At 36.6% G+C, this 23,444-nt stretch overlaps 1 protein-coding gene across 3 annotated transcripts in view; it reads left to right on the plus strand.

The window, feature by feature from the left end:
• KLHL13 (kelch like family member 13) overlaps nt 1–22,771 on the plus strand; it is a 183,894-nt gene extending 161,123 nt beyond the window's left edge. For all 3 annotated transcript variants that reach the window (XM_046672638.1, XM_046672640.1, XM_046672639.1), the window contains 5 exons: nt 3,073–3,205; nt 3,741–3,937; nt 11,460–12,255; nt 18,806–18,919; nt 21,150–22,771. In XM_046672638.1, coding sequence (XP_046528594.1) covers nt 3,073–3,205; nt 3,741–3,937; nt 11,460–12,255; nt 18,806–18,919; nt 21,150–21,637 — 1,728 coding nt within the window. In that variant the 3' untranslated portion in view covers nt 21,638–22,771. The remainder of the gene's footprint in view (nt 1–3,072; nt 3,206–3,740; nt 3,938–11,459; nt 12,256–18,805; nt 18,920–21,149) is intronic.
• The last annotated feature ends 673 nt before the right edge of the window (nt 22,772–23,444 follow it).

Consider the following 23,444-nt stretch of genomic DNA (forward strand, 5'->3'; position numbering starts at 1 on the left):
CATCAAGCACTGTGCCGACAGGGCAATCTTGTGACTATTGTGGGAGGGACATTTCAATCACATGTGAAACACCCTGTTTGGGGGTATATAACCACTATGTGCACCCCGCTTCTTTGGTGCCCTTTCTTCCTTTGGGAAGAAAGGCCCCGGGCCATGGTTCCTCATAAAGCTTTGTTTAATTTTCTCTTGCTATTCTGTCTCATGTGAATTTAATTCGTTCTCCGGCCAGACGAACCCCCATTTGGGAAGAGGAAATGTCTTCCTCCCCTACACTATTAAAACTTTAAAAGTACATATTCTTCAAACTAACAGTTCCACGTCAAAGATCTCTCCCAAAGATCTACTCACACGAGTAAGTATATGTATAAGGAGGTTCGTTGTAGCATTTCTTGTACTGGTAAAAGTCGAGCGACAACCTCAGTGAATGGATGAATAATTTATAGCATGCCCCCACTGTGGAATACTAAGCATCCACTAAAAAGAATGAAATAGATTTGTGTGTACTGAGACAAAGGCTGTCTATCTTATGTGCTCAAGTGAACTTTAAAAATGCACAACAGTATGTATAGTGTCCCACTTTAAAACACCCCGTATACAGACAAGCAAAAGGTGGATTATGTATATGTATAGAGGGAGGCCTAGGAGTAGATGGACTACACTGTTAACAGTAGTTATTCCTAGGAAGTAGAAGTGACCTTTTAGTTTGCCATTTATCTCCCTAGATATTTTTACAACAAGCATGTATTTCATTTTTTTTAAACCTGAAATTTATCCGAGGGAGAAAAAAGCCAAGCTGTTGGGAGCCAACTTTTTCCCCTCAAACCCTAGTTCGATTCCTCTTCTCTCATCTTACCCTTTACAGTTTAGCACAAATAAGCACTGTAGATACAATCTGTCTTATTATTGGGAGAAGTTTCACAAATAAAGTTCCTGGTTTCTAGTTAGCTTGTCACAAAATTAAAGTTCTGCCCAACGTGACTACATGATTTAAAAATATATTCCGAGTGGTGGCTTCTGGGTGAAATCTGGTTTGTTTCTTCTTGCATTAATTGAACATTTATTAAGTGCCAACTGTGTGCCAAGCACTGGGGAATTCAAATATGCCGGTCCCTCGGCTGTTCAGCTAGCTGATGGTTCCCTCCTTCTCAGTTGCTTGACCATCCCACCCCACCACCAGGGGTCGCATTCCTTACTTCTCAGTGCTCAGCTACATTTGAAAGGCAATACTTTAAACTTACTGCAACTTCGACTCCATATGTAAATCTTCAAAGAGCCACTTCTTGCCTTCTGCATGAGAATATTCCCCTAAAATTGCCACCTCTTTTTCCCTCGACTTTCCTAAATAACAGGGACAGATGATTTAGCAATGGCGAGTGGAAAATAGCGAGGGTGGGGATGTATAATGATTGTGTTTACAAAGGAGAAGGGGCATTTGTGAAAGATTTGATATTTGTGAACAAAAACATATGTCAATCACTGTTGGAGAAAGAAGAGTGTGATACATAATGCTGTTCTAAAGTATATGTATAATGTATAAATATTTAAAAATATTTATCTCTCTCTCCAGAGAGAAAGTGGCTGGATCACATTACATCTTTGAAGTTCCAGTTCTGTAGATTCAGGCATTTTCTTTAAAAAGCAATTTAAAAATTATGATGAGATGATGTTTAGGCTGAGGTTTATATTATACATATGTGTAGGATCAATATTTCTAAAACTGCATTCAGCAATATGTCATGCCTTTTGCTTCATAAATCCGTGAAACAGAACTTTTTAAATAAAAGTTTTACTTGAGGTCATTAAAATATGAAGGGCATAGAATAAGCTTTGCTATTAGTTCTTGTGTTACATTACATTATATTATGAGAAAGTAATTTGTATGAGTATCTTCATGATTTTTTTTTATAGTATAACGTTTCCATGTTTGAAACTACAGACTCAATCTTGCCAAAATCTTCATTTTGAGCCTCATTGTTAAATTGTGTATTATCCCCTTTTTGTGCATTTTACCAGCCTATTATAAATGTAAAGTGTTTCGTTCTCCCAAGAATAGAGCAGAGGAACAACTATCTGTTTGAATTGGTGGGGATCATCAAGGGAGTGGGTGGAAGCGCCTCAACAGGCCTGCTTCTCCCAGAGCCCTGCCTCTCCTCTGTACTGTGGCTGTTAGCCTCTTGATTGTCCACTAGACTCTAGGCATTTGGGGACAATTATGTCTCGTGTTGGGGCTCCCTGGGATCCTTTTTCCAAAGCTAATTAAATTCCAAACTTGCAACTTGGAAGATAATTGGTCAAGCAGCAGCAACGTACCGAGTATAAGGGTATCTAAAACACAATTCCTAATTGTCAAAGAGATAGAACAATCTAGCTGGTAGAAAGGAGCTCCTACCTTGCAGCTAATACAGATGCTTAGTACTTTTCTTTCTCAAAAAAAAAACCTATAAAGTGTCTCAGACAGCACTATAAAAGGGCTGTTAATATATTATTGTGGGAAGAAATATTAGTATAACACCCTAATTCTGCAAATGGGAAAATGCAAGTGTATGTGATAATTTTTTTTTCAAAATAAGATAAAAGCCAGGTCCAGACTGGTGGTGTAGTGGTTAAGTTTGCACGCTCCACTTCAGTGGCCCAGGGTTTGCAGGTTCGGATCCCAGGTGTGAACCCAGCACTGCTTGTCAAGCCACGCTGTGGAGGCATCCCATGTAAAATAGAGGAAGATTGGCACAGATGTTAGCTCAGTGACAATCTTCCTCACAAAATTAAATAAATAAGTGAATAATAAGGTAAAAGCCAATGATTGTTTAAATAAGCAAATTAATATACTCTTTCCTTATTTGTTCTTAATCTAAATTAGTCTTAATTTTATCTTTTCCCTACAGTGAATTAAATATATGTTGTCACATCTCAAGTAAGCTGTTTAGTTTTTTTCTTCTTCTGAGTAATTATTCTGTTGGCTTTATGTACCAGACATGTTGCACGCACATTAATATGTAAACAGAATTTTAGCACACAGAGATTTGTATACTCATTTTACCTCGATTAGTGGCACAACTCATGTTCTTGTTGTAGGGCTTTGACCAGCTTCGACTTGAAGGATTGCTTTGTGATGTGACCCTGATGCCGGGTGACACAGACGATGCCTTCCCTGTGCACAGAGTCATGATGGCCTCTGCTAGTGATTACTTCAAGGCTATGTTCACAGGTAGGTTGACTCTTTAAACTCTGCATCTGCAGTAAAACAATATGAAAAATACGTGTTTAAATGTTCTTATTTCTAAAGTGAGATTCAGTCCTTCTCGCCTGTGTCTTTACAAGAAACAGTTTCAAAAGGAATAGACACCCAGCACGTGTGGTTGTTGGTGGCACTTTTTTAACTTGGGAAATGGATGTACTTTTTTCATACTTCCGCCCACCTGTGTTTCACAGCTCTTCTTTTCCAGACACGTATCTGAATGGGCCATCTGAGACTCTGGGTCCTACTAATACAGTCTTTAATCCATCAAAAGATAGGAAGTGACAGAACGTTTTGGAAGCCTTTGCATCACATACGACCTCCTTTAGTATAGAGATATTCCTTTTTAACTGCTCTCTTGTAACTGTAAAATATGCAGAAGCCTGACTCTAACACGAATGCTTACAAAGAATAAAATTTTCCTTGCATCTAATTAGCAGCAGAAGTGAGTTTGACCTTAATTAAATTATCCACCTCCGTTTAATTGAATGTCTTTTTGTTTAAGGTGGAATGAAAGAACAAGATTTAATGTGCATTAAGCTTCATGGTGTGAGCAAAGTCGGTTTAAGGAAAATTATTGATTTCATTTATACTGCAAAGCTTTCTCTTAATATGGACAACCTTCAAGACACACTGGAAGCTGCCAGTTTTCTACAGATTCTACCGGTTTTGGACTTCTGCAAAGTGTTTCTCATATCTGGGGTAAGACATTTTCCAATGTTCAGATCTTTTCCCGCGATAGACTCTGATGTAGGCTGTTTAGAGTAGACTCACGAAGCTGTCGTATAGGCATGGGAAACTTTGGCTGTTAGAGAGAGGTGTCATGTAGTATGTGGTCTGGAAGCAGGTTGAGAGGAAAACAGTACAGGTGCATTTTACAACACAGAATCATTTAAGAAAAGCCTTTTGTGTAATCAACTGACATCAGACAATAATAGTGTTTGATAACAATATATACCTTAACCTGTTTGATAATGTTATATATTTTAATCTAGTTTTATTCACCTTAATGATTTTATACAAGCACACTTCTTAAATGGAATTCTGGGGAAAAATAGTCTGAGCTTCTAGAAGTCTTTTAGTATAGGCTCAGTATTTTTTCCTTCCTTTAAATACGGGAGCTAGATCTTAAGAAGTAACACCTATGTGTAACCCTGTACAGCTGCAAGTCTTCATTCCATAGAAACACATCCCCCACTGAATCATTTTTAGCCTTTTTTAATAGCTAAGAGAGGGCAAATACAACTACCAATCTGTGAACTACCTAGCAGTCACCCGGTTCCTGAGGACCGTGCCTTATTTTAGTTGAGACCCTTAAATTTTACTTCTGGGAAACGAAATGCCATGGTTGCAGAGAATTATTGCCAAGAAAATTCCCAGAGCTTATAGAGCTCGCTTTTGTGATTGAAAATCATAGCAATAGTAATTTTTGATGTATTTTCTAATTTATTATATTGATGGATAATATGTTTTTCTCTAATTGATTTTAACTTATATCAGTTTTAGTATTGATAAATAATTGCTGTTAGGCCATTAAACATTTGCACTTACTCAACATGGAGCCCTATCTTTAAAACTCTAAGTGCAAGAGAACGTGTCCTTAAGGAGTTTGTTAATAAGCTACTCCTTATCTTCTAAAGTCAGCCAACAGCTAATTTGACTGGACTGTAGAAAGTGCGTTTTGTTTATTTATTTTCATTTTAAAGTACTCAGACTACTGTCACGCAATTACTCACAAGCTTTTAAACTCACTGTTATTTTAAGGGTTTTATGTAGCATGGTGTTAGAATGTGGATTCGTATTGTCCCCTTCTCTGCTGCACAAGGAGCCCAAGTGAGGTTTATTAATTTTCCATGTTATTGCTTATCACCATTACAGAATCTGTGCGCTAAATTTCATTTGAATTTAATCACACAAGGCCCTTCCCCTCAAGAACTATAAGCATCTTTTCTGTAGTTTTGTGCCGTTAATATCGTATAACAACATCATCTTAAGGAAAAATGAATTATATTGAATGTATTTTTTAAAATGTCTCAAGTCCAATAATTAATTTAGTAACAACACTTAATGCTTACATTTATAAACTCTTAATATTGCTTTGCACTGATCTTAGCAACACTTGGTTGTCTGAGCCAAACGAGGTAGTGTCATTGCTTTGGAACTAATCATTAACAATAGCTGTTGTTGACCTATTCTCTAATACCAAAGTTAAGTACTTGTAACTTTAGATGTTGGCTGTGATCAATTCCTTTACCTGAAAGAAAAGGACCAAACTGGATAAGACACAATTTAGTAAGTTATAAAAGTATGTAATTGTCAAAATAACAGTATTAGAAAATCATTTTGTTCTAGATAACTCTACTTAAAGCAAGTTTGTTTAAAGATGATATCACAGTGATTTTGCAATGTTGACAAATTTTCTATAATTAGAATGTTGGCGCCTCAACCTGTTTGAAATGGATGTATGTTTTAGCCCTCTGGAAATTGCTTCATTTTTATAAACATTTTATTGTCTTAAAGATGATAGTCTTCATTCCTAGTGTCCTCTGCAGACATTCTAAAACCCAATGCTAATGGAGAAGAGGCTTGTCCCTGACAAAGCTTAACTTGTGGTAGAGTCTTTTCCCGTCTCTCTGTTTTAGAACTTTCTTGCCTCCGAGCTTTGAGGAGATACCTCTTAGCGCCATTCTGTTTCCTTTTCTTTCATCCTGTTTGCTTAGGATATGTCTGTGTGATTGTACATTGGAAATCTTCCCTCTTGGAATCCGTGGTAATTTTTGAGAAAAGTTGGTAGATGATTAGTTTAAGGATTGTGTAAAATCCACCTTTTCCTTTGTCCTTCTTTCCATCTCTTAAATGTTCAGCCTCACTCTGTTTCCCCTTTCCTTCTCAGCACTAGAGTGAGTCAGATGGGACAGCAGCTCCGGGCGCCTTTTCTACCTAGGAGGACTGAAAGTTTCAAGATAATAGAAATGTTTTTCAAAGGTAGATTTGTTTTTAGTTCTCCCACAAGCTAAGTTATCATAGATAATTTTTAAATATAACAATCTCATGACTGTGTGCGTAAACCAAAATTTTGAGGAAATAGGTTTATGTTTTCAATGATGCAGTGCGATTATAGTTCACATAACCAAAACGCTACTTGGATTTGAGCTTTTAGAAAGAAAAAATAGCTTCTAGTACAATGGTATTCTATTCCATTCTTAGTCTTTGTGTGGGTGAAGAGGAGCAGTGGTACAGAAAACGTGACTCAGCAAATCGTTCGCAAGGCATTTATATATTAGTTTTGAATGGTAACTTTAAATACGATAATAAAGCCACACCTGCCTTTGGTGGGCTAGAGGCATCAGTTTTCTATAACACAGCGTCGGGCTCTATAGAACTAGAACCACTCCACTCCTTATTTTGCCATCCTTTGCAGTAATATTCTTCTCTTAGAGTCGTAGTTAGTATTCTAGTTTATGGGATCCCATGCTCTTGTTCTTGCTGTGTTATTTTCTTGGTAGTTATAAAAAGGAGGACTGTGAAATGGATAAAAAAGGATGACAGGGAAGGATATAAAGCAGAGTAGGTAAAATTTACTGTAAAACTAAAATCATTTACTTTCATCTATCATGGAGATAATAGAAAATGACCTTTGTTTAGTTATTTACCTATAAAAATTACATTGGTTTCTGTCCTTGTAACATCGCATAACTAGAGCATGCTAAATACCACGCAGCCGTTCCTGATTTACAAACAGGCTTTAGTTAAATTCTTTGTTTATTATTTGTTTGCTATTTGGAATTTGTAACATCTAGCATTTGCCCCACAGAATTGCTGTTATGGTGGATTACAGGCTGCTCCGCAAAACCCAATTTAATGTAAGGTTGCTGAAATAGGACGTTTGTAATTGAACTGGAAATATTACAATTTAAACATACAATTATAGAGAATAAAAAAACAGAATGAAAGTGAGCACGAAACCATTTTATTTTTATTATAAAAGCATATTTAATCAGAGGACGATGATGCCGTTTTGCTTTAGACTTGGTGACACTCTTTCTTTACATTCATTTTTTTAAAGTTGTGTTTACTTTTTTCCTTGATTTAGATGTATCATTGGTTCCACCTGTACATTTATTGCCACTGACCAGGGTGGGCAGCTCAATATGAAATGTAGAGAAATTTTATTGAGGTGACTGAGGGTAATGAAGAGTTGGAGATGGTGGAAAACAAAGGAGGTGCATTTGCGGGAGAGAGGCAAAGGGCAAGTTCTCTCAGGGAGAAATGGAGGGAATCAGAAGTTATTGGCAAAGAGAGTTTCTTTTGCTATTAGGTGATGATATGGGCAGCAAGCTTTGGGAACATTCTTCTGTGTAAGGATTTCCTGTATAATACATACGTTTCATATTCCTTGTTTAATCTAAATTAGATTTATTCATAAAAATTACAAAACATGTCTGTTTGATAATTCTTTTGCCTTTGAGGAAGTTCAGTGCAAATTAGAAAAAAAATTGTATAGATAATTTTACAATGAATCAAAACTGTTTCCCTCCCCACCAAAGCAACGTTGACTTCCTTATTGCCAAGGCTGATACTTAGCAAGAAGTACCCAGATTCTGTTTGTTTGTGGTTGAGCATCTATTCTGGTTAGTTGGCACCCAGACTGTGCTGGTTGTTAAATACTCTAAATATCGTCCCTACCTATTAACTTTAACCACCTTATTCTTGCCCGTCTGCCATCTGGGGCCTCTGTAGGTGAAGATGAGGCCCAGCCTGGGCTCAAACCAATTCATCCCTTCAGAGACTATTCTAATATCTAATATTGCATCCAATAAGGGAAGTGCATTCACAGTGCAAAGGAATAGGAGAATTGGATTCTCCAAGCTGGAGACACCATCAGCATTTACCTCAAATGGTATTTAGAATCTGAAGAGAGACAGACTCAGAGGGAAAGGTTTTTGTTTTTTAATCATCGCTTTGTTCTTTTTACCAAAAGATCCCTTCCCTCATGCCCTGTGATGTTCATACTTGCGGAAGGAGGCCCCGGAGAAGATGCCTGTTATATCCTCTGCCACCAAAGTTGCTTGTTTGTTTTTTTTCCCAGTCTTTTTCTCTGGACGTGCTTTCTCTCTCTGCATTGGTTGTGCTTGAAGACAGGCTGTCATTTTAATAAACTAGATAGTACCAAGAAGAATTTGGTACGTTAAATGTCTGAGGAGTCCCCCCAAATTTGCCAGCATTTCCCTTAAGAGTACAAAAACAGATACTCATTTGCTTTTGTTTTTTTTTCCTAAATGGGAATTTATTTGCATAAGACACTGATCTTCAACAAGATAACATCACAGATTTCTGTTGAAACCTGTCATTAAAATATCAAATTATGTTAATGACAGTGTTTGCGTGCATCGGGTGTGATTTGAACGATTTCCTAAAGCAGCAGTGAGTACCAGTCTGGTAATGAGAATACCACTGAAAATTATGATGCTTGGAACTGCCTTTAGGATAACCATGAAGGCTGTTTGATTGTAATAGAATTATTTATAGTAATTTATATCAAAGAAACTAAATGTACACTTAATTATTTTAAAAACTATTTTATTGGTTCTCATAAGTGGTTGAGAAATTTCGCCCTTTTTTCTTTTCTGTCCTTTAAAACACTAATAGAATTATTTGCATTAACTTCCGTAATAACTCCTCTTTGGAATTTTGGCCAGGTTATATGTTCAGATGAAACTGGAGTTCTTTCTACTTACGAGTTGTGTTCGTTTTGTTTTTAAATAAGCTTTAAATTCAGATTTAATATTTTCAAAATGTAATGTATTTTATTATTTACAGAAATTGCATTCTGTGTTATGTTATTGCTCATATGCATTATTTAACACTTTCTAAAGTGTAAGGCTAAATTTGGGGGATCTGCTAGGTGAAGCACTTTTAAGAGTCATGACTGAGAATGGATTGAAGTGAACCATAATTGAAAAATCCTGTATTTTTCCAAAAATTGTTTACCATTATTCCATCATTTTTGATCTGCTTATATTGTTTCCTGTTATTCTAGACTTTGCTGCTATAATCCCTATAGTCTACAATTAATTTTTTAGCTTTGATTAAATGTACTTCATAAAAATTCATTTCCTATTCCATATTTTTCTTATCTGAGTCTCATTTGAAAACTAATAAAATTCTAGCAATTTGCTATGTTAATTCCACTGGTATTCTACTTTTAGTTGTAACTATCATGGCATCTTTAATTTTCATATTGCTGATAATCATAGTATTTAACCTTTGTTATGTATGTAGCTGTTATACATGAGCTAAATTATACAGTTTGGTTTCTAATCTTTAATCTTGGCTTATTTTATATGCTGTAAATTTAGATTTAAATTTGGTGACTAACAACTGATGGTATCATTTTGCCCATTTAAAGTACCCATTCCTTGTTGTTTTTATTTTTAATCATATCAATAATGATGAGAATCTGCATACTTAGGAATTATATTTGTGTTGTCCTCAACTTTTGCTTATCTATACTAGCAAACATATTCAAAAGGGAAAATTAGCCTGCTCTGGGGAAGGACTATGTCTTAGCTCAGAAAGTGCATCCTTCACCCCAGATAGGAGTCCCTTCCACCCAGGGTGATTGGAGCAATTAGGTATTGACTGTAACTTCATTTGCATAACTTCAAATTTTATGAGACACCAACCTGCCCCTCCTAAAATTGTATTAAAATGTACTTTTATTCACCACATTAAAAATCCAAGGTATTGAACAGTGTTAAACTGTGTATTTTCAAAAGGCCCATAATTTGTTAATTTATTTTTCCTAGTTCTTTTGTGCTACAATTTGTGTTAGGCTTTTTTAAAATATATAGCTATTAAGTATAATAAATATTTAAAATCTTTTGATGATTTTTGTAAAGCAAATCAGGTGCTTAAAGAGTTCAAATTCTTCTTGACTACTAGACCTATGAAAATAGCTGTGTGTGTGCATGCTAACCTTCGAGCTTTCCATGGTATTATAGCTTCACTGAGCTGTTATTTTATGCAGAGGAGTAATGATTTTTGTCTCCTTTCAGCTTTTAAATAAAAGGATAGTAGAAGGATTAGCCAGTTTTCTCTTAACCATCTGCCAATCTGTTAACAATACATTTGCGTCAATAAGGTTTATGTGACATTTGTGAACACACACTCTGACAAAATAAAGAAAAAACATTTGAGTCCTTTGCTTGTGACCTGTCTCTGTGTTTGTATACACACACCCACACACACACACTTGTATGGTAGGCTTGTTTTTGTGTATTCTTCCTTGCATGACATTTGGTGATATGATTTTCCTATTTCCACTTTTGACCAGTCAGTTATTAGAGCATTGAAAAGACTTCCTTCTGAAGAGGGGCCTCTCCATAGCTTCTCTCCTTTTCTTGGTTTCCATTTTTGGTATATTTTGCTCTGTGCTGGGGAAATTTTTCTGGGCTCATTTTGACTCCAGGCAAAGCTAGAACACGCTGAGAGTAAAGGAGTGGCTAAGGAAGACTTCATTGCAAGCCGTCATCATACATACCAGAAACTAAACTACACGAGTAATTTGATGTAGACACATCCGTTTCAACCCTCAAGAAAGTGATTCCCTTGCTTATATTTCCAGATAAATAATGTGGAAAATAACTTCACCCTAGGAATTATCCTATTAAATTATCTTCACTATAAGCAATGACTTTCAAGGACTCAAAAGGAATCATAGTGATGAATGATGTCTGTTTACATGAAAGAGAAATCTAGGGATCTGGTGTAAGCTTTTCTGTCAGCGGATATGCTGGCCGAGGTAACTTTAAGAATCGTAACTGAAAAGTGGATTGAGATAAAATAACCTTCTATTTATCCAAAATTTCCATCTGGCCGGAATTCTATTAGTATTGGGGGAGGGAGTGGAGACATATTTTTGAGGAGAGAAAGGTAATTATTTTGGCCGTAGTCAAGTTATTATTACTGTTTCTTAGAGTAACTTCTAACCCACTGACTTTGAATGATCATTTTCTTTTAGTCACCTTTCTACTGGATTAGGTAAAGGGGGTTTGTGAATTCTCTTTAGATCATTAATGTATTTAGATAAGAATCTTTATTTGCATCTATATGGGCAGTAAAAAGTATAATTGGCTCTTATTCTAGAACAGGTATTTATGTTATCCAGATGTGAGTGTCATGAAAGTAGTTGTGTTTTAATTTTGTTTTATTGGCTTAATAGGTCACTTTAGACAACTGTGTCGAAGTTGGGCGGATTGCCAACACCTACAATCTGACAGAAGTGGATAAATATGTTAACAGTTTCGTCTTGAAGAATTTTCCTGCGTTGCTCAGCACCGGGGAGTTCTTGAAACTCCCTTTCGAACGTCTTGCCTTTGTGCTTTCCAGTAATAGCCTTAAACATTGCACTGAACTTGAGCTCTTTAAGGCTACCTGTCGCTGGCTACGCCTAGAAGAGCCTCGGATGGACTTTGCTGCCAAGTTAATGAAGAACATACGATTTCCACTGATGACACCACAGGAGCTCATTAATTACGTGCAAACCGTGGATTTCATGAGAACTGACAATACTTGTGTGAATCTCCTTTTGGAAGCCAGCAACTACCAAATGATGCCATATATGCAGCCAGTTATGCAGTCAGACAGGACTGCCATTCGGTCTGACACCACTCACTTGGTTACATTAGGAGGAGTGCTGAGGCAGCAGCTGGTTGTCAGCAAGGAATTGCGCATGTATGATGAAAAGGCCCACGAATGGAAATCGTTAGCCCCCATGGATGCCCCAAGGTACCAGCATGGCATTGCCGTCATTGGAAATTTCCTCTATGTCGTTGGTGGACAGAGTAATTATGACACAAAAGGAAAAACGGCAGTCGATACTGTCTTCAGATTTGATCCTCGATATAATAAATGGATGCAAGTTGCATCTTTGAATGAAAAGCGCACCTTCTTCCACCTAAGTGCCCTCAAAGGATATCTGTATGCAGTCGGTGGGCGAAACGCAGCTGGTGAACTGCGTAAGTGTGTACATTTATGTTAAGCATAGAGACTAATTTCTTTACCCCGAAATTCTTATTAAATCATAAAATACGCAGTTCTGTAAAGTTAAAGGCAAAAAAATGTCACTAGGGTCTCATTTTAAACTATTTTTCTTAGAAAATATCAGAGACAAACTGTATGCCTTATCCGGGCATATATTGTTGGCTGGGGTACAAATTATCTTATAAATACATCGTTATGTTGCAGAATATTTTATTTGTGCAGTATGTATGGTTTTCGTCTTGAAGGTTCAAATACAGAGTGTATTCTGCTAATTTAAATTCTAATAGAATCTTGGACAGAAGTTTGGCGTATTTCCTCATTTTGCATTTTTAAAAGCCCGCACAGTATTTTACGAAGGAGGTTAAAGTCATTCCTTACAGAGCACTGACTTTTGTGGTTTCTTCTTTTACATGATCTGTTACCTATCAGAGGCTACAAAGGAAAATAATTTTCCTTATCAATTAAATGTGCAAAATTGTCTATTACCCAAAGTTTATTTACTGTGAATATTATGATCTGTGACTACAGTCATGTGCCGAGTAACGATGTTTCGGTCAACGATGGACCGCATACATGACAGTGGTCCCATAAGATTAGTGCCTATAGCCTGGGTGTAGTAGGTGTAATAAGCTATACCGTCCAGGTTTGTGTAAGTACTGTAGGGGAGGAAGCAACTTTCCTCTACCCTTCTAGGTCCTTCTGGCTGGTCTAAGACTTAAACTGACATGAGACAGAATAACAGGAAAAAAGCAAACAAAAGTTTAATAACATGCATACATGGGAGAAACCCAGGAAAACTGAGTAACTCACCAGAATGGCCAAACCCCTCACCTTAAATACCCGCTTCAGCTAAAGGCAAAAGAAAATGTTGGCAGTAGGGAGAGTCAGGGACTTCAAAGGGAGGGAAGGCAATTCACAGGTAGGTAAAAAGGAGCAGACATTTGGAAAACAAGTGTTTGCATTACCACACAGAAACAGAAGAACACAGAGGGGAGCCCAACACACAGGCTTCTCTAGGTTCCTCCCTGTTCACCACCTAGCTCGTTATGCTAACAGGGCAGCTTACTTTCCGAGACAGGTTTTTTGGTCGGGATTCTTTTAGGCAGTTGGGGTAGTGGATAACAAACTTTCTCAGTCTTTTGCTTTTTAAAAATAATCAGCCTAAAATAATCTTCATGTTGAAGAGACACATTTTGGGGTGGCAAATTCTGTTCCCCTTCAGTACACTCTATGATATTCACACGACGACAAAATCACCTAGTGATGCATTTCTCAGAATGTATCCCTGTCATTAAGCGCTGCATGGCTGTTTTCATTTTAATGATCATTCTCTCTTGGTGAACTACCAGTTTTCTTCACTGTAAACTGATCTGGTAAACTTTATGTGATGGTCACTTTTTTGTCCTCTTAATCTAAGATTGGTCACAAGTACAGTTAACATAGCAATACTTTGGCTGCATAAATTAACACCAGAAGGTGTACTTCTGTTATTTTAGAGAAAATTAGAATAAGATAGCTGTCCAAAAAGGAAGTCAGGAAGACCTCATTTTGTGTCATGCCTTACATATCTGTTATCACCATCACGGTTTGGCCTTTTTTTCACCCCTCTTCTTTTATTCTCTGTTATAGAGTCCTTGTGATTGACCAGTATTCCAGGCTCCATAATGCTAGGGAATATTGGCATGGGCTTTGGATAAATTCAGAGTAATTATCAGAATCTTTTTTGTCAGTATCCTAAGAAATAACGGGTAGTTTAATGGATTTGAGAATAACCTATTTATTGGAAACAAAAAGAACTGCTCTCAGCTCTTATACTATATTGGAAGTTTAAAAAAAATCAAGAGATTGACTTAAGGGTGTTCATATAGAGAGTTTTGATTCCAGGAGAACCTTCAGGCCAAAAAAAGTCATTACATGAAACCAAGAAGCAAGAGGCTTCATGTTTTTCCTCACCCACCCTGCCCACTTTGAGTTCCTTCTATTTTATACCCAAGTGGCAACAAGAAGTAGATTATCCCATCTTGTCACATTTTGTTATCGAGGTGACCGAACCTGATGCAACGTGCCCTGATTACCTCCCAAAAGAATAATATCAATGAGTTCTTCTGAATTCTATTTGATATTGTTTCTCTTAGCATAAATTAAAAAAGTAGATGTGTCATTTGCCCTTTACAATTTTCTTGGGCCCATTATTTTTGCAGAGTAGCAGACTTTGGTTCTAAAGAAACTCCTGCCTCTGTTTCTGAATGTTCCAACCAGAGGCTGGGTTTTTAACATTTGTCCTGCCTCACAAGCATTTTTTTTTATGGACGCCTCCCCCCCACCACCACGAACATCTGCTGTAATAACTTAACATTCCCCTCTTAATTGATGACGTTGACATAGGGTAGGAATGGGTGGCAGGAAAAGGGGATTGACATGACAGTCATTTAACAATTTAATAGGTTCATTAGTACCAGTACGTCGTTTATTCGTCATACACACAATAAACATGACCTGTATATAATTATGAAAAGAAAACAGTGGCAGCATTTGCAAGGCATTTTAGGTCACTTTAATGCGTTTGGCCTTTTAAAATCCTTTCATGGAGTGTATGGACCTCTGTCCATACCACATCAAAAAGATACTACTTATGTGTGTGTGAGCCTGGCTTACTGCTGAAATATAATTCCTTAGAGACGCTGCTTTCCTTTGACACCGGTACAATGGGAAACTAGGGGAAGCTTAGAGTAGCTGTCACTTAAGTGAAAAAGGAGTCAGTTATTTCTGGCATCTTTCAAAATTATGTCATATGAGAAATCGATCTTCCATTGAGGTTTTGTATATTGAAGAGAAATACGATGGCTCAGATATCTCTCACTTCAGTTAAACAGTAATAAGTCAAGCTTTCAGATAATGAAATAACTTATGGAAAATGTGTTAGTTTTTTCCAAATAAATGTACAATGAAATGACTGAAATTCCTCAAATGCCTCCATCTCCTTTAATGGATTTGGAGTTTTCTTCATTAAGCAACACATCACCAGCTGGCACTCTAGGATTCTAGAGACCATCCCCCGTCTCTGGGAGCCATCATTGTCCCGATGGTTTTCTTCAGGCCTAATCTCTTTCCTAATCTCAAAGAACAAGTAAGGTCCACATCATCCCTTGGGACCAATTCTGGACTCCACTGGAATCATCTGAGAAAATAAGAATCCCTGATGAGATATGTGAAATAACCAACCTAAGTGTAATTCTTAAATTGGACACTGTCTCTAATTAGTAGGCCGCCAGACTACTAAAGATGATTCTCTAGAATAGGGGTCAGCAAACTTCTGGAAAGGGCCAGAAAGTAAATATTTTCAGCTTTGCAGGCCATACGATCTCTGTCACAACTAATTGACTCTGCTGTTGTATTGCAAAAGCAGCTATAGACAATTTATACACAAATGGGTGAGGCTGTCATCCAATAAAGCTTTATATATGAATACTGAAGTTTTAATTTCATATGTCACAAAATAGTCTTCCTTTGATTTTTTTCCCAACTCTTTAAAATGTAAAAACCATTCTTGTTTTTATCTTGTGCGGCATACAAAAGCAGGCAGCATACTGGATTCGGCTTATGGGCTGTGGTTTGCCTGACCCTTGCCTAGATTTTCTCAGTTACCTCCTTACCATTCCCACCTCTCATAGACTATGATGGAGCCACTGCTTCGTGGCTCCAGCTCCTTGTCTTGTATCATCCCTTGCCCCCTCATCAAGATTGTTGACACTAACCTATATCTTGCTGCCTTGTAAATATGGAGAACAGAAATAAGGGCATGTTTATACACTTTTTAATTAGATGTATTCTATTTTAAAACTAAATACTATTGATTTTACTAATAACAACGATTCTGCATGAGAAAGCCTAATGGTTGACAATAAAGATTAAATTAATGGGAAAAGCTAAAGGAGATGGACTATTTAGCTGGAAGAAGACAAGTTTAGGGATGACAAACTATTACATAGTCATTATGTTATTGGTGCTTAATAGCCATCTTACACTTAGGGGCTCCTGTATGAGAAAGTATAGATGGACTCTTGTAATTAGCTCCTATTAGGAAAACGTGCGACTAACTTACTGACAGAAGAACAGCATTGTCTTTCTACATAGGAAAGTTTTAATAATCATAAAGAGTGAATAGCCATTGTACTTCTATCTCCACTATAAAAAGAATAAGAGGAAACTGCATCAGAACACATTGAATTAGGCATCAGGAATGACTGTTCACTCTAGAAATTTCAAAGTTTAAGGTAGAGTTCTTCACTAAGAAAAGCATAGAAGTATAGTAAAACCTATCTTTGACCTTAAATAGATAGAAAAGATGACCTCTGGAAGTCTTTTAAAACCCTTTTACTGATAGGATGTGTGATTAGACTACTTCCTTTTATCAGATAAAATCCTACCATTCATGACTTTGCTGATGTCAAGTACCAACCAATATACCAGATCCTCTATAAGTGTAGAGAGAGAGAGCATGATGTACATTCCATAGGATTTTACTTGTCAATTAGGTGAAAGTCATGCTAAAGGCAAATGGAAATGCACATCAAAGAGGACATCCAGTGACTGGAAATAGTCAAAAACAGTGTTGGAGTATGTGGCAGTTTTAGCTTGTCATTAATTGTGGAAACAGCCTTTATTTGGGGGAAAGATTTTGCAGGATCTTGCTCCTTGGTGGAAGGGTTTAGAAGAAATAGAGTTGGTTAGGGTCCAAGCCTGAAGCAATGAACAGAACTAACAAGAGAGCAGATCAAAATGAGAATACTAAAAGCCGTTAAAATAAGACTAAAAATTCAAAGCTAGAGTAAGTGGAAAAGGAAATGAGTAAAAGGATATGAGAAGTGGTATAATAGAGGTGTTTTGTTAGAGGAGATATAAGTACTTCACAGTGAATTTGATGAAGTGAAACTATTGAATAGAATAGAAAATTAATCTCTCTCTCTAGTTTTGTCTGTTCTCACATTATTTTTTTAATAGGAAATTCTTGTTCAAAGGATGATTTATCGGTTAAGATTGCATTTGGCTGCAAGTAGCAAAACCCTATTGCAGTGGCTCCATCAAATAGCCCTGCTCAGTAGGCTTCTGCTTTCATTTCATTTCCTAGAACTACATCATATGGTCAACTCCAGCCTTAAGGGCGCCAGCTAATTTGAATTTTATTTTGAGTTTGGCATAGTGCTTCCCTGAGCAGTGTTGTGGTTCTGTTAGTAAGAAAAAAGCAAGGTTAGAGCAGACAAGAAAATGGGTTAGCAACTGGCAGTGTCTGCAATAAATAGTATAAACTTTTCAAGTCCATCTAGACTTTGTGCTTTTGGCCAGAGTCCTCGTAACAGCCCTATTTCTTTCTGGCTTTTAAAAAAGGATCACATTTTGTATCTGTCTTTCTATCTGTCATTGTGTTATTCTTGAGGTTATAACAGATCGATATTTAAATAAGTTGAGGTCACTTCTCCAAAGTACTTTGTGTTAAAGATGATGCATTTATTACTGAGAGGAAGTACCCCTAATAAAAACCTTAACTTTATCTTGTGCTGCCAGTCATCTTCAAGTAAGAGCAGTACTGGCTGCAATGGTATTGGGTACGCACAAACTCTTTGCTTTAATGTATAAATGTAAAAAAATTATTGTCAATGTCTATTTTGTAGTCTGGGTATGAAATAAAGCAATAGGCATCGGAATATACGCCAAGCACTGGCGTACCTTCATTCTCAACTTAGGATTTTGCTTCATATCTATTAACTCTTCTTTCCTATATGGCGTATCAACATGGCAACCTAGAATTGAATTTTTTTTCTTCCTGGTGATTTTTTTCATCTTTTCTTCCCACATTTTTAAAGCAAAGAAATGGGAGAAATGACAAATTATGAAGATATAACAAGATACTAGAAGAAAAGCAATCCTAGCGATTTCTGCAGTGACAGAAATCTGTTAGATTATTATATTATCTAGCCTAGTCTAATGTAACATGTATTAATGGTTCATATTATTAATATAATCTCAATAATTAATATAAGAGACCCCCAAAGAATGTCTCATACCTATACAGGCATACCTCTGAGATACTGTGGGTTCAGTTCCTGACCACTGCAATAAAACAAATATTGCAATACAGCGAGGTGTACGAATTTTTTGGTTTCTCAGTGCATATTAAAGTTATCTTTACACTGTACTGTCGTCTATTAAGTATGCGATAGCATTATGTCTAAAAAAATATACTTACCTTAATTTAAAAACACTTTATTGCTAAAAAATGCTAACCATCCTCTGAGCCTTCAGCAAGTCCTAATCTTTTTTTGCTGGTAGAGGGTCTTGTGAAAAACAAAGTATCTGTGGAACACAGTAAAGCAGTACAATAAAACAAGGTATGCTTGTAATAAATATGTTTCGGTTATTTGGATATTATTATTGTTCCACCTAAAAGGAAAAAAAAATTGCTACATTTGCAATTATAAATCATTTTCATCTCTATTCTTTCTTTCCTTTTTTTTTTTTTAACAACAGCTACAGTAGAATGTTACAATCCAAGAACAAATGAGTGGACCTATGTTGCCAAAATGAGTGAGCCCCATTATGGCCATGCTGGAACAGTGTATGGAGGAGTAATGTATATTTCAGGTAAACAATTATAATACAAATGCAATTAATATAATACATAAACTTTTGACTATGTCGCCATCTTTCCATATAGTGTTGATAAAAATAATCCAGAAAAGTGGATAATCAAAATATAATTTATGTTGATTTTGGAAGATACAATGTGTGTGTACGTTTACATCTGAATGCCTTTGGTATTCTATAGGTTCATAAGACTAGTGGCAAACTAATCCTGCTGTAAATACTTAACTTAGAAGAAATTGGAAAACATTCCACTTCTCTATCTTGCCTTTCAGTCCCCATATTCTGTCCTCTAATAATCACTATTCATATTTTCTACAGCAATTCTTAATTCATTTTGGTTTAAAATTTATCTAAACTCTATGAGGAGATATATCATTATATAACATATAAGCTCTACATATAACACATAATAATATTCATCCTCTCATTTAGTGCAACCTGTAATAGGTGTCTCCTTTATCCTTAGCATTATAATAAGATTCTACTATAGTATCATTGCATGAATAATTCCGTGTTGATTACCTATATTTTGGCCACATGCACATGTATTTTTCTAATAAACAATTCCAGAATGTTTGAGGTTTGCTTACAGTGTCCCACTAACAACTTTCATTCTCAAACTGGTGGTGTTCAAATCATCCTTCTGTAGAATTTAGAAAGGAGTCTTATTTTAATGTAATGTTCACCTCTGGTATTGAAATTTTACTTTGTTAGGCAGGTTCTTATCATTTGGCCCTGACACAGTCTGCCTTTGATGGTTTTTTTCCCCTTTTGAGGGTCTGCCAGTGCTAGGCCAGCAGTTAGGTTATTAGAGAACAAAGACGTTAAGGTGATGTTTGTTGTCTGAGTCTCTGAACACTGCCTTATCAAATCTGTAATCAAGAAGGATCAGTGAAAGGCCTATAGCTTGTGATTGGCAGGTTTCTGGTGTTAAATTTATGAGCAACTACGGGAGGTCTTATATTGAAAGAACCTTCCAGGAAATCATATGCTCCACTAATCAATGATTTACACTGTCTACTATTTTATGTGTGTAGCTGCTATGCCATTACAATGAGAACTCCAGTCCTCTGGGGAAAAAATGACCTCCGAATTATTCTAGTGGTGCTTTGGCATAACTAGCATATATTGCACAAATGACCTACCCAATCAAGAGTAGGATAGAAACCATAGCTGATTTTCAAACCAAAGAACACTGTTTTGCTTTCTGGACATTCTGTAAAGTACAGAAATACTAAAAAGCAGGAAAAAAACCAGTGATGGCCATCTGGATACCAGATAGTAGAGCTTTGAATGATACGGCTGACAATCAGCTCTCTCCCTAATCTGCAGAACATATAGTCTGATACTTTCATTGTCAAGACTGATTTATATGTGTTTTACGAGTACACTTTGTAGATGAAGCGGCCTCAATAGATCAGCAACAAATTGCTGCACATACAGAATTCCATATTTATTCAGCATTCTAATTCTTTAGCTTTTTAAATGTCCATGCTGATAGCACATGACATTGCTCACCCTCACCCCACCCGTCAAAAACTCTATAAAAACAATTCTGAATATTATTATAAGCTTGTACATTTGCATAATACTTTCAACTTTTTCAAAGCATTTTGATTTATTTCATTTCGCAGTTGCAATCCTAATGAGATAACTAGAGGAGATACTCTTATTTGGCAAGTGAGGAAATGGGCATCTAGAATTTAGAGTGCCCTAGCCCTGCGCTCAGCACCCAGAGGGTGCCCGCAGTACGAGAGAATGATGCTTTGTAGTTGAGATTTACTGTAGACCCAACTCTCAAAGTAGCCAAAATATATTTTCATTTAGCAAAGCCTCTTAAATCCCCTGAGTCTCTGTTTGAGAAAGTTATTGCAATAATATAAGCTAGATTTTTGTTCTTTAAGATGAAAATGTTGGGGCCGGCCCCGTGGCCGAGTGGTTGAGTTCACAACCAGAAGGACCCACAGCTAAAATATACAGCTATGTACTGGGGGGATTTGGGGAGAAAAAGCAAAAAAAAAAAAAAAAAAGATGAAAATGTTATTTTGCTCACTTTTAATCCAGTGAAAATACTTATAGAAGGCAGGCATTTATAAGAACACTATTGATAAGCTATAAAATGTCATAATATGTGGCTAAAAGTTAATTATCTATGACAAAGAGCTTTTTATTTACTTTTACGTTTTTATAACCTGTTTACCTCATGCCTATTATTTTCATTCTTTAGGAGGAATTACTCATGACACTTTCCAAAAGGAGCTCATGTGCTTTGACCCTGATACTGACAAATGGATCCAGAAGGCGCCGATGACCACCGTCAGAGGTCTGCATTGCATGTGTACAGTGGGAGAAAGGCTCTATGTCATTGGTGGCAACCACTTCAGAGGAACGAGTGATTATGATGATGTCCTAAGCTGTGAATACTACTCACCTATCCTTGACCAGTGGACCCCAATTGCTGCCATGTTAAGAGGGCAGAGTGATGTTGGGGTCGCTGTCTTTGAAAATAAAATCTACGTGGTTGGTGGGTATTCCTGGAATAATCGTTGTATGGTAGAGATAGTGCAGAAATATGATCCAGATAAAGATGAATGGCATAAGGTTTTTGATCTCCCAGAGTCCCTTGGCGGCATCCGAGCTTGTACACTCACGGTTTTTCCACCTGAAGAAACCACACCATCACCTTCTAGAGAGTCCCCTCTTTCTGCACCTTAAGATCATCCCTACCACTAAGATGCTGTAGTCCTATCTTTGCAATGTGTCATGGATTCTCTTCTTTTGCCCCCCTCCCCACACCTTAAGTAGTGTATGTTAGGATTAGCCTCCAGTAATTGATACAGATATCGGAAAAAAGATGAATTGATGTTATTTGTGCTGTTTGTTTGGCTTAGAGTGTTTATAAAGTGGTAACAAAACCATTCTGGAAATGTATCCCATAGAAGCTGATGTTCAACATGCGAAGAAAAAAAAAAAAAAAAAACCAACCAAGGTATTGTCTATAAAATGTTTCTTCAGTACTTTTTTATGCTGTGTATTGGGTGTAAAGTATTTGTCATCTTACATTAGAAAGCCCAATAAACCAAGTTGAAGGTGGATTATAGTAAATGTACGACTGTGCTAACTAGGCTTCAAAGTAAAAAGTTTTCCTTTCATCTTTGACTGTAAGATGTCAAAGGGAGGCAGCCTGCTCCAACAGGAAACAATAGACAAAAGGTTGCCAACTCGCATGAGCTACCTCCCTCTTTTCACAAAGTATTTTTGACATAGCTGTCAACCCACCTGTCTGTGTGGGTGCATTGAGAACATATAAAGTTTCTTAGACACACAGGAGAAATGATAACTGAAATTCACCAATATTAATTTAAAAAAAAAACAGCATGACTCCTCTACTTATCAACAAGGGTTTGGGGTTTTTAAAGTGTGTGTAAATATATACACACACAAACATAGATCAAATACAAAATTTTAAAAATTGAGTGCCACGTCAAATAGATGTGAAAAGTTTTTAAAAAATTTCTTCCAAAAAGCAGCTTCCATTAAAATGGGAATTCAGTATGCACAAACTGAATGCACATATGTGGAATCATACTGAATTTAGGTGGGTAAGGGCTAGAAATTTTGAGCAACTAAATTTGTCACTTGACCAAATTTTACCTTCCCCAAATATAATCTGTACCTTCTCCTTTGCTGTTGAGGTAACTTACATATTCTATGTATTCTGTATACTCTCAGTTCGTAAGGTTATTTAGCACAAAGTATAGCAGCTTCACTTGGTGAGCTGCTTTTGCTCAGTGAATTCAACTTCCATGTTTTATCATTTTTTGTTCAATAAAAAAACATTTAATGTCATTTTGGACTGAGGTATCTCCTTATTGTCTAGTTTGACTTCCTTTTATTATATCTTTTGTTTGGGTACGGTAAGATGTGAGTGATCAGAGCTTAGAGTACTGAACAGCTTGGATCAACAAATATTAATGACTTTCACGCAAGGAAACAAAGAAGCTGATCAGGTGTAACCTCATTGCTCAAAACTCATTTCTGGTTGTCTTTGAGGAGTTAGTTCGTGGAAGACTCTAACTGGCCCGTCTTCATACCCCCAGAAGAACTGCCAGATATGTCTAAGCCATAAGAGCAGTTCAATTTCTGAGGTCAGTTTCCCCGATCTTCAAGAAGGTTCATCTTGCCTAATGAGAAGGGATTTTGTAAAATGAGCTAAGAGATTTGTTCTTGACTTAAGATTATAAAGGAAAAATGTTTCTGTAAAAGAGTGTTTGAGAACTATGTTAGGGCCGTGTGTGATCTTTCCTACTTTATCTGCAAATGACCAGATTAAATCTGAACCAAAAATTTTGAGCTATTCCAAAACAACTAGCATGTCATCATATTTCTTTCCCAGTGGGTAATTAGCAGTGCAGATGTCACTACCTATGTCTTGATTTAATGAAGAAAACATAAGGAGGAAAGCAATTTTCCCATCAGTGGTACTTTTGAATGTTGGGAGAAGTCTGGTATGAATTTGAAA

The sequence above is a fragment of the Equus quagga genome, chromosome 10, assembly GCF_021613505.1.
Source record: "Equus quagga isolate Etosha38 chromosome 10, UCLA_HA_Equagga_1.0, whole genome shotgun sequence".
NCBI classification, from domain to species: Eukaryota; Metazoa; Chordata; class Mammalia; order Perissodactyla; family Equidae; genus Equus; species Equus quagga.